Source organism: Macrotis lagotis, chromosome 8, assembly GCF_037893015.1.
Source record: "Macrotis lagotis isolate mMagLag1 chromosome 8, bilby.v1.9.chrom.fasta, whole genome shotgun sequence".
NCBI lineage: Eukaryota > Metazoa > Chordata > Mammalia > Peramelemorphia > Peramelidae > Macrotis > Macrotis lagotis.
In genome coordinates this window covers 105,181,574-105,194,014 of record NC_133665.1, presented here as the reverse complement: position 1 = coordinate 105,194,014, position 12,441 = coordinate 105,181,574, and the positions used below count along the sequence as shown (strand labels likewise).

General features: G+C 33.9%; 1 protein-coding gene across 4 annotated transcripts in view; it reads right to left on the bottom strand.

Moving 5' to 3' along the window:
- IHO1 (interactor of HORMAD1 1) overlaps positions 1-12,441 on the bottom strand; it is a 79,063-nt gene that overhangs the window by 17,320 nt on the left and 49,302 nt on the right. For all 4 annotated transcript variants that reach the window (XM_074197925.1, XM_074197924.1, XM_074197926.1 and 1 more), the window contains exons 6-7: positions 7,461-7,509; positions 7,191-7,278 (exon numbers count right to left, since the gene is read on the bottom strand). In XM_074197925.1, the coding sequence (XP_074054026.1) occupies positions 7,191-7,278; positions 7,461-7,509 (137 nt within the window). The remainder of the gene's footprint in view (positions 1-7,190; positions 7,279-7,460; positions 7,510-12,441) is intronic.

The following is a 12,441-nucleotide window of genomic DNA, read 5'->3' as shown; positions in this document are numbered from 1 at the left end:
TCTTATTTTGTATTTAAGTTTAAAATAAAATTTAAAAATATTAAAGAAAAATAAAAAAGAAAGGAAAAATTAAAAATTAAAAAAAATAAAACTATTTGTCTAAATGACATCTATTATCTCCTCCAACTGTAAGCCTATTGTCCCATACTCCTATAACATGCACTATCATTTACAATCACTATAAGTAGTTTTGCTTAACTCATTCAGTAAACATTTTTCCAGGAGAGGAGAGATCTTTGTTGGGTAATGCATACTGTCTCAAAACAAAATATATCAATTAAAATTTTTCAGAAGCCACATTTTCTGATTTTGTAGGATGCACTTCTCTTTTATTTCTTTTAATAATGCTACAACTACTACTTGTTCAGTGGTAATAAGATTGGGACAGTGTTATTCTGGGTCAAGGTATTCTCTAATCAGTTCCTTGGCTCTGAAGAACAAAACCGTCCCAGTACAAGGACTGAAATGCCATTTACATGGAAATTGTTATATCAAACTTTTTAGAGTAGGGAAAGAAAGATTTTACTATATAAGTGTTCCAGTTATTGAACAAAAAGACCTACCATTTCTAAAGAATATCTTTCTCTATCCACCTTTTGTCTGAATAATGAAGTTTGAAAACAACCAGTGCAGAATGGAGTTCAGAAAATATATAATAGGAAATATTAATTTTATTTGGTCAATAGCGAATGTGCCAGAATACTTTCTCTACTAATAAAATGAGAGAGTTGAACTGAATCATTTCTAAGATTCATCTAACCACTAAGAAAGATACCAATCAGGGATATGTTAATCTCTTATCTGTAATAATGAATTATTCCATACTCTTCTGCATAACTACCAAATGATGACTGCTACTTTTTCATGTCACTTGCTTAGATTTCTACTTCTACTTGACTATTTAAATGATGATAACAATCTTGTGCAAGCTGAGACAGTCTTACCCTAACTCTAACATTACTTTGTTATGGGATGCAAACATAAACACCTTCACTTCTATCGATTTCACCAATTACTAGGGCCTTCCCCTCTGAAATTACCTTTGACTTACTCTGTAAAGTATCTTGTATACATCTAGTTCTTGATATGTTTTTTTTTTATTTTTTGTTTTTTAGGTTTTTACAAGGCAGATGGGGTTAAGTGGCTTGCCCAAGGCCACACAGCTAGGTAATTGTCTGAGACCAGATTTGAACCCAGGTACTCCTAACTACATGGCCAGTGCTTTATCCACTACGCCACCTAGCCGCCCCTCTTGATATGTTTTCTACCCCATTAAAATGTGACCTCCTAAAGGGCAGGGTTGTTCTTGCCATTCTTCATATCCTTAGCACTTACTGCAGGGCCTGGAATATATAAACTTGTTGACTAAGTGGGACTCAGATTCCCATTACAAAAAGAGGGAAATTGGACTAGAGGGTCTCTAAGGTTCAGTCCAATAAAAAGGAAAGTTATGATTTTTGTCTTTGCCTCCTCTCCATGTCTTTCCTACTTAAAATGGATGCCTGCTACACTTTTGTAAACAGGGAAGTAAAACAGATTTAGATGTGTTCTTTGGTTTCTATCTAGTCAATCAAAATACCTTCCTGAATAAGTACATGTCTAAATAGATGTACCAGTAGATAATTCTAGCATCAAGATTTGAAGTCCACAGATGGCACAGTACTACTCTGCAAACAGATGGGAAGTTAGTTGTCAATCCACACAATAGCATGTTTTATAATTCACATGCTGTCTATCACAATGTATTTGGATCATTTGAATCCAATTAGTATTTTTAAAATTAAGCATATACCTGAGTATGAATACATACATGCACACACACACATACATACATACATACATACATATAGAGAAAACAGATCACTATTGCAAAGGGTCTTAAACTTTGGCCAATCACCCAGTTAAGAATGAATAGGTCTCATCTTAAACATGTCTGCTCATTTCTTCTGTTAGGTCACTTTCCAGTGATCCAGGAGCAATTAATAAATTTGGTGAAGCAAAGGGACATCAAAATGGTAGAAAACAGGCAACAACCCAGCTGCACTCTCTCAACATTCCCCTCCAAACAACTTAAAAATAACTTCAAATCAAATTTTGGAGTGGCAGAAACAACAAAAGGTCAAGGTGAGACATTATCCCAGCCTAAGGCAACTTAAGGAGTAGTCAGGAGAGGTCTGCTAAAGGAAAGTTAGAGGACTAGACCACTATTGCAGAGTTCAAAAGGAACACTGACACTTGTGTCTACTGGGGACCAAGAGTCCTTTCTGAGTAAAATCATAGTATAGGAGAGTAGTAACCACACATCTCTCTAGATCACACCACTTTGGAAGCACTGAGAACTTGCAGAAGCACCAGACTAGCTCTAAAACAGCAATACAAATAATCCTGAAGCTTGGACAATATCCCCATTCCACCAGGTGAACAGAGTCCAACTTTAATAAAAAGTTCAAGGTCAGGAAATAGGTTGGAAAAATGAGTAAAAATAAAAAAATTAACTTGACAAAAAAAGCTATTATGATAGCAGGGAAGACCAAGACACAATCTCAGAAGACAATATTGAAAACAGATACAACCAAAGACTTAAAGAAAAATGCTAATTGTACCCAAGCCCAACAAGAATTCCTGAAAGCGTTAAAGAAAGAGATCAAAAATTGGAGAAAGAATTGAGAGAGCTACAAGAAAATTATGAAAAAGATATTTACAGCTTGGTAAAAGTGGAGTCAAAATTCACTAAAGGCATAAAACATTTAGAAGAAAATAACACTTAGGAAACAGAATTGGCCTAATATTAAAAGAAGCACTAAAATTCACTGAAAAAAAGAGCTCCTTTAAAAGCAGAATTGGCCAATTGGTAAAAGAGTTACAAAAACTCACTGAAGAAAATAATTTCTTAAAAATTAAGAGTTGAACAAAAGGAAGTTGATGAAGCAACAAGAAACAATAAAAAATCAAAAGAATGAAAAAATATATTCACTGGAAATACAAATGAGCTAGAAAATAATCAAGGAGAAAAAATTTAAGAATTACTGGATTACCTTCAAAGTCATGATGACAAAGGGATAAAAAAGCATTGCTAATATCAACTGTGCCTTTAACTATCATTTTGTGAAGCTAAGTTTCAGCTGCTCATAAGTCACTTTTTTTCTGGAGAAGTCACAAGATTACACCCTCCCCTCCAAAAAAACTCACCTTACTTAAGGAATGTCAAAAAATAACTCCCCTCCTTTTCACCTCAAAGTCTCCCATTCCCCTCCACCAATAAGGAATCTCAGGTATCTCATTCTCTACATTATGTTTTTCCTTTTATTTTTTTCATTCCCTCCAAATTATACATTAACTGTGTAGAAATCAATGGTTAATATCCTTGGCTACTGAGAATCATGGGTCTGCCATGTTTCTTCAGACATGTATGGCTAAATAAATCACTGTCTGGCATAACTAACTATTTTGCTCTTTATTCCAATATAATCCTAGACATCATATTTCAAGAAATATCAAGTGAAACTCCCTCAATGTCTTAGATACAGAAGGTAAAATAGAAATGGAAAGAATCCATTAATTACCTCCCAAGGAAGATCCCAAAATGAAAACTCCCAAGAATATTACAGTCAAATTCCAGAGCTTGCAGGCAAAGGAGAAAATATTACAAACAGCCAGAAAGAAATAATTCAAATGCCATGGAGTCACAATCAGAATCACACAAAATTTAGCAGCTTCCACACTAAAGGAGCAGAAGACTTCAGATATGATATTCTGGAAGGCAAAAGAGGAATACAACCAAGAATAACTTACTCAGAAAAACAGTGTACTCCTACAGGAGAAAAATTAATATTTCATGAAATAGAAAAGTTTTCAAGTATTATCACATCATAATCAATTTATACCCACACAGAATTTCAAGCATTTTGATGAAATGATAGGAAATTTGACATTCAAATATAAGATTTTAAAAAAGCATAAATGTAAACTAAAAATATAATCTAAAATGTAAAATGTAAACTAAAAGAGTAATCATAAGGGACTCAATAAAGTTAAACTATTCACATTCCTATATGGAAAAATGATACGTCACTCCTAAGAACATTATCATTATTAGGGCAGTTAGAAGGAATCTACATAAACAGAGGACATGAGTATGAGTTAATTATGATGGGATGATATCTCTCCTCCCCACCCCCCAGAAAAAAATGAAGGGAAAGGGAAAAGGAGAAGGGGAAAAGGAAAGGAGGAGTGAGGAAAGTTTTCTCACATAAAAGAGACATGCAAGAAAGAGCTTTTATAGTGAAAAGGGAAATGGTGGGGCAAGGAATGCTTGATCCTTACTCTTATCAGTATTGGTTTAAAGAGGAAAGTATATATATACATAGTTGAGTATAGAAATAGGGAAATAGAGGGATAAAGGGATAAGAGTTATAGGAGGGAGGAAAAATGATAAAAGTGAGGGTAGATTAAGGGACATGGTGGGTCAGAAGGAAAACACACTTTTGAGAAGGGACAAGACAAAAAGAGAGAAAAGTATAAACAGAAGAGGGAATAGATGAAGTAAAAAGACAGTTAGCAATCATAACTGTGAATGTGAATGAGATAAGCTCATCAATAAAACAGTAGTAAGTAGTGGAATGGATTAAAAACCAGAATCCAATAATATGTTCTTTACGTGAAATAGAAAGACACACACAGTGTTAAAATAAAGGGCTGGAGCAGAATCTATTATGCTCCAAATGAAGTAAAAAAGATTCAGCAAAGCAAAAGTAAAAACAAACAATTAAAAGAGATAATCAGAGAAACTACTTGCTAAAAGGTACTATTGACAACAATGGTATAATAACAACGATGGTATAATAACAACATAGTAACATCAAAAATTTTCACAGTAAGTTTCACTGTTAAAGGCCTCATTTCTCAAATATATATATACTGTGTATAGAACTGAGTCAAATTTATTTAAAAAAGAGCCATTCCCAATTGATAAATGGTCAAAGGTAATTTTTAGAAGAAATCAAAGTATATAAAATAATATAAAAATGTTCTAAATCTCTTGATCAGAGAAATACAAATTTAAACAACTCAGAGATACTACCTCACATCTATCAGAAATAATGGAAGGTATAAATGATGGAGGGTATGATGGAAGGTATGATGGAAAATGATGCACTAATAAATTATGTTGGAATGGTGAACCTGTCCAAACATTCTAAAGGACAATCTGGGAATATACCCAAAGGGTTATAAAACTGTGCATACCCTGTGACCCAGCAATGGTCACTCCCACCACCTGTTCACCAGAGACCAAAGAAAAAGAAAAGGATCTGTGTTTATAAGTATATTTATAGCAACTCTTTTTTGTGATGGCAAAGAATTAGAAATTAAGGGAATGTTCATCAAATTGGGAAATGGTTTAACCATTATGTATAGTAGCACATGATTATGATGGACTACTGTTATGTAATAAGAAATGACCAGTAGAATGCTTTCAGAAAATATGTAGAAAGACCTATGAACTGATGCAAAGAGAAATTAGAAGAACTAAGAGGTCATTCTACACAGTAAGAGCAATGTTGTAATGATGACTATGAAAAACTTGGCTACTCTGATCAATATGATCCAAGATAATTTCAAAGTATTCATGATGCAAAAATGCTATCTATATCAAGATAAATAGTACAAATTGAAGTATAATTTCCTTGTTTTATTTATTTTTGAAATATGGACAATATAGAAATGTTTTACATGATTTTGCATGTATAATTAATATCCTTTTGTTTACCTCTTAAATGCGAGGGGAAGGAATGGGAGTGAGGGAGAGGATTTGGAAATAGCAATTTATTTATTTTTTAATTATATAAATATTTTCTTTGTTTTCCAATTACATACAATGGTACTTTCTATGGATCATTTTTTGCAAGGTTTTGAATTTTATAATTTTTCTCCCCCCCCCAAAAGGTAATCTGATATAGGTTTTACATTTGTTTCCATGGTAAGTATAGATTGAAACTGAACATGTTGTGAGAGAAGAATCAGAACCAAAGGGAAGAAAGAAAACATTAGAGATAGAAAAATTATATAATACATAAGACAACTTTTTAAAATTAAAGATATTAAGCCTTTGTTTAAACTCCTCAGTTCCTTCTCTGAATACAGATGGTATTTTCTATCACAAATCCCCTAAAATTGTCCCTGATGGACAATGTACCTGATTGAATGAGCAAGGCCATCAAGGTTGTTAGTGTATAGTTAGTTTTTCTGGTTCTGCCCATCTCACTCAGAATCAATTCATGCAAGTCTTTCATGGCTTTTCTAAAATCCCATCCCTTATTATTTATTATAGCACAACAGCATACATATACTACAATTTGTTCAATCATTCCCAAATTAATGAGCATCCCCTCAATTTCCAATTCTTTGCCATTACAAAAAGAGCTGTTATGGATATTTTTATACATGTGGGACTTTTACCCGTTTTCATGATCTCTTCAGGATACAGACCCAGTAGAGGCATTGCTGGATAAGAGTATGCATATTTTCATTGCCTTTTGGTCAAGGAAATCAACACTTGAAAAGAAGATTTAAAATAATTAAGTAATAATTTTTTAAAAACATTTTTAAAATTGCGTGAATAAATACTAACAAATGGCCATAAAGTACTTGGAAATACAATAAGTTATGAGAGTGATGGATGAAGACTTTAAAGATCACCACAAAATGACCTCACTGAAATGTAAGAGCAGTCATCTTAATCTTGAGCAACTTTACAGGTACCTTCTGAATATTGTAGCACTACCCAGTAATGCTGAAATCTGGGGATCCCTGTGTCTCTGGCTCACTGCCATCACCCAGATAAGCAAACATGGCCAAGCAATAAGCCACCTGTCTTTATGAAAAATTACACATAATGACAGCCATTCTGTTGTGTCATATTGTTTTGTTTAGAAAAAGCACCACGCAAAGGATGAAACAAATCCAAGTATTACCAGGACAGAAAGCTGACCTTGTAGTATGGTTATTTACTGTTTCCTTCTCTTTATATAAGTGCTAAGGGATCCTTAGCTCAAGAGATTTGTCTACCTCCTCTAAAAATACCCTGTACATTCTATTGTTGCCCATAGTCCTCAATCCTGGTAAGAAACAAGAAATTAAATTTATTGTCAGTTCTCTCTGTTAGTAATAAAAACCAGGGAGACACTACTTACATGTCTTAGCAACTGCTTCTAGTGAATGCAAAATGGATTGATTTCTCGACCTGAGTTCTTCTTCCAACATTTTCACAGACGTTTGCAACTAAGAAATCCAACAAAACCAAATTAGTCCACTCATCAAATGTCACTCTCATTATAGAATTTTTATTGTCATGAACAAGGAAAAAAGCAAAAAAGAACAAAGACAAATACAGTAAAATCAAAAATCTCAAATATAGAATAGTTTCAACATTCTATTGCTTCTCTGAATGTGGAGACACTTACCTTGTTCATGTTTTCTTTGACATAAGAAATGAAACTGTTTAGAGTCTCACTAAAATAAAGAGGAAAAAGGAAATATGTAAATAACTGTAAGAGTTATTACAACCATCAGAAATGGAAAGGAGTTAATGAGACATGAGGTGGACAAAATACCTTATATACCTTATCATTAAAAACAAAGACACAGTTAGGGAAGCATTAATTTTCAAATCAGAAAATTTGGCAGCTTAGATACTATTTTACTGCTTTAGAATTACATAATCATAGATAATCAGAGCTGGGTGGGGCCCTAAAGGTGCTATACAGTCTAAGACCCTCATCTTAACAGAGGAAACTGAGGTCCAGAAAGGAAGTAAGACTTGTCCAACATTATAAAGCTAGTGACATGGAGCAGCTAGGTGGCACAGTGGACAGAACACCGTCCTTGGAGTCAGGAGTACCTGAGTTCAAATCTGGCCTCAGACACTTAATAATTACCTAGCTGTGTGGCCTTGGGCAAGCTACTTAACCCCATTGCCTTGAAAAATCTAAAAAAAATTAAAATAAAATAAAATAAAGCTAGTGACAGTCTTACTTAACCATTTGGAAAAGGCAAATCATTTTTTTCTCTATGAATATGCCAGGTTCATATCTCAAAAATGAACCCATGCTCACCTTCTTTGAAAGGATCATAAAATGTTCCAGTTGATTCCTGATTTAAATTACTTTTTTGATCCCAAATAAGAAGGACTAATTTGTCCTTCACTAGGACCATGATAGGTAAAGGAGGAAGTTTTCTGCTGTTTCAAACACATGCATAGGATTTTTGCTTCGCACAACTTCTACCATAAGTAAAAAGTGCCAATGACAACTTTGGAAAAAACTTCTGATGAAAAAAGATGTCATTATTCTCTACAAAATTCTTAAACTATTATGGCAGCGTCTTTTGTTGCTCAGTCATTTTTCAGTTGTATCTTGACTCATAATCCCCTTTGGGGTTTTCTTGACAATGATACTAAAATGTTTTTGCCATTTTCTTTCCCAGCTCATTTTATAGATGGGAAAACTAAGGTAAATAGGATGAAATGACTTGCCCAAGGTCACACAGTTAGCGTCTGAGGACAGATTTGATGTTTTCTTGATTCTAGGCTCTATTCACAGTGCCACCTAGTTATCCCTATGGCAACATCAACTATTAATTATTATTTCTGTTTTGTTTAAACTACAGGGTTTTGCCTATATTTTCTTTTTAAAAAAACCTAGATGGTGTGGGAAAAAGAAAAAGCTTTTTAATTAAAAGGAAATAAAATGAAAAATGTTTAAGATATTTAAGAAAAACCAAGTTTGTACTTATCTTGTTTGCTTATGTGGCATAGGTCTTAGTACTGGAAAGGACTTTAGAAATCTTTTAGTTTAATTCCTTTTACAAATAGGGTAACTAAAGCCTATGTAGATAAAGGGAATAAGTGATAAAGAGTTGGCATATGAACTTGCATTTTTCACTACCCCATATTTTATTTTGCAATATATTTAACTAGTATTACTTACTAGATTATGAGATAGGATTGAGACTTATTTAATCTCTATTGGTCCCTTATAAACCACGGTTAGCTCAAAAAATTTTGAAGTAAGAATTTTTTTTTGTTTGGTTGTTCTATCAAATTTTAAATCTGAATTATGCTAAAATAATCCTGGGTCAATTCTTCCCGTATTTCAGATTAGAATTCAATGGAATATTTCAAGATTTTACTAAACTATAAAGATTTAGGGTAGGATAAGAAGAATTTTAAAACTAAGCATGTTTTTATTTGGAAGAAATAATGAAATTACTTGAAAATAAGTAAGGAGGGGAAAGAATGACTTTTGGAGAATTCAACAATACTACATAACTATAATTGAACCCTATTCCCACTCCTCCCTTTGTGATTCAGTCAAACAGGCAGTCTGTTCCTCAGGGATGACATAACTTCTCTGAGCCTTGCTTTCTTTGGTGACCCACCTACCTGGAATACATTCCTTCTTACTCCACCACATAGATGGAAGGGTTTTTATCAAAGCCTTGCCTGTGAGTGCTCTGCCCAAAGAAATATAGATTTTGATAATTGATACCTCATAGGGTATCATGGGATTTGTAGACTAGTGTTTTCCTCTTCCCTACTTATTTATTCTATCATTTTTGAGAGGAGAAAAAAAACCTGGGACAACTGACTCGTTTTTCCCTTTAAGTTTCATATAAGATTATTTGAAATACAGCATTGAATGACCAGATTTTGATAAGCCCATTGGGATTCAAATGGAGCTACATAACCAGGTCTTAAACCCAAATAACACTGACTCTCACTGACTGGCCAACAATAGGTTCCAGCCCTAGCCTTACACGTCATAGTTTGGGTCTTGATGGCTTAGAGTAAGTGTAAATAGCAATGGTTTCTGTTTTAACCAGAAATCCTGAGGGGGTCTTACACTCTCGGATTGATTTCTTTAACTAGGTAAAACAAGTCACTGTTTGACCTCATTTCTTTTTTTTTTTTTTTTTTTTAGGTTTTTGCAAGGCAAACAGGGTTAAGTGGCTTGCCCAAGGCCACACAGCTAGGTAATTATTAAGTGTCTGAGACCGGATTTGAACCCAGGTACTCCTGACTCCAGGGCCGATGCTTTATCCACTACACCACCTAGCCACCCCTTTGACCTCATTTCTTACCTTGACTTAATCACTGAATAGGTGTTGCCTCAGACAAACTGAGATCTGTTAAAAATCTTAGTTTAAAAGGATCTCCCCCCCAAAAAAAAATAAAAAAATAAAAATAAATAAAAATAAAAGGGTCTCCCACTGCATCCAGGGCCATCTCCAATCACCCTGATCTATAGCTTGCCACTAGACACAGTGAGGCACAGCCCTGCTTCACTTAAATCCAATGCAAGTCAAAACATCACCTTTCTGGTGTCATTCTTCTCTTAAATAAGGACAAAAACAACAATAAGATAGAAGAGAATCTTCCTTTAAGATGCCATTCAAATACCAGCATTTGCAAGAAATCTTTCCTGATCCCTCCCCCAACTGTGAGTTCCCTCTCTTTCAAACTGCCTTATATTTAATGACTTTGTTTATATATGTAATTACTTATATATGTACTTGTCTCCCCTATTAGAATTATAAGCTCCATATAAATAGAGATTGTTTCATTCTCTGTACTTTGTGTACAGTTACCTGGAACATTAAAAATGTTTAAAAAATGCTTGAATATAGATTAATTAAAAGTAACAACTGAATCACATCACCAAACATGGGCTGATTCTTTATTTTCAGAATATATTCTAGATATTTGAACACTATCTCTGAAAACACTATCTGCATATCCAAACCTAAAACTCATAGAAAAAGAATGTAAATTCTTTCTATACTTGTTATAAACATGATTTGTTGATTCCCTTTAATTTAACTTCTTAAGAATGTTCAAACTTATCTATCTAGATTTGAAATGTCAACTTGTGAGTCACTGCAAACTATTAAAATAAAAAAGGTCCCATTTCTGATTCTCACAACAATCCTTAACATAGGTGCCATTTCATTTTATGGAACAGGAACTAAAGGCTGAGATGAATCAAGGGAGTCTTTGATCATTCCCTTTGGGTAGTCCCCACATTTACTTGATGAGCTCATAAATCATTGACCTTAAAATGAGATTATAGGTTGGAGAAGGTAGAGAGAAAGATAAGATAGAGGCTATACCTGTAGTCAAGCCTCAAACACTATCCCAGAGTGTTATAAAGATAAAGTTGGTTAATATTTGCAAAGAGTTCTGCCATATTTAAAGCACTTTATAAATGCTAGCTATTATTATTATTATATTATTATTAATTATTGTCATCTTTTGTGGAGGTTGGCATGGGCCCTAGACTCTTTATGAGAGAACACAATGGTCTGAATGGTCCCCAATATCTGAAGCTGCCTCCTGATGACTGACTTACTAAAGTCCAATAGGTTGGACTTTTGTCTGAAGAACTACCTTCCCTGGGTTCTATAAGAGTAAGCCATAGAACAGCCCACCACTTGGAACTTTTTTCTTTTTTTCTTTCCCCTGAATTTCAGGAACAGAATACCATAAAAGGAGGGAAGGGGATCTCGCTCCTCTACCTCCAAACAGAAGAATCAATGGCAATTTACAGCAGAAACACATGGCAGAGGGAAACATATGCTTATACCCAGATTTCCTAATCCTAAATTCTTGCCTCTGCTTTTGTTTTTCTTTTGGGTCATAAATTAGAGACCATCAATCCTGAGAACGAATGTTTCCAATTTGTGGGAGGAATCGTGAGTTTGAGAGTCATGTATTAGCTGCTTTATTACTATATACTTTGAGGGAAAGAGGTCCACCAACAGAAGAACCCTAAAGATAAAGGAATAGAGCCATTCATGAAGACCTTGCCAGCCCTCCATCATGTTGTCATAAGTAAATGAATAAATGGAGAGAATTTGTTCTGTCTAAAGTGTATATAAGTGTATATAAAGTGTATATAACCTTCTGAGACAGTATAATATACTCATTAAGTGCTTATGTTTCCTATATTGTTCATACATACTTATGAGTCTTTTGTATCTTATGAGTTTTTGTGGTGGAGGAAAAAAAGACTAGAGCCTATAAACATGTTGTATATTTAATTCTTTACCTATCTTTGTGGTGGTTATTGACCACATATAAAGAAATATGCAAAAATCACATTTAACTTTTGTCTTAGAGATTTCTGCATAGTTTTATCTTGAAGTAGAGACATGGCCAGAAAACAAAACTGACTCCTCTGGGTTGTTAAGTTCAGAGGTTTTGTGGGGTACTGAACCAGGTGTCACCTTAAGGGTAGTGGGGAGATAAATTAGCTTGATCAGAGGTTCCTTAATAAACTTCATTATCTGTGTGTTCAGAGCTCATTTTATACCTCCAAATTAAAGAATAAATTACTTAGGAATATTAATTTTTCATTACTTTTAGGGGATTCCTGTTTAGGTATA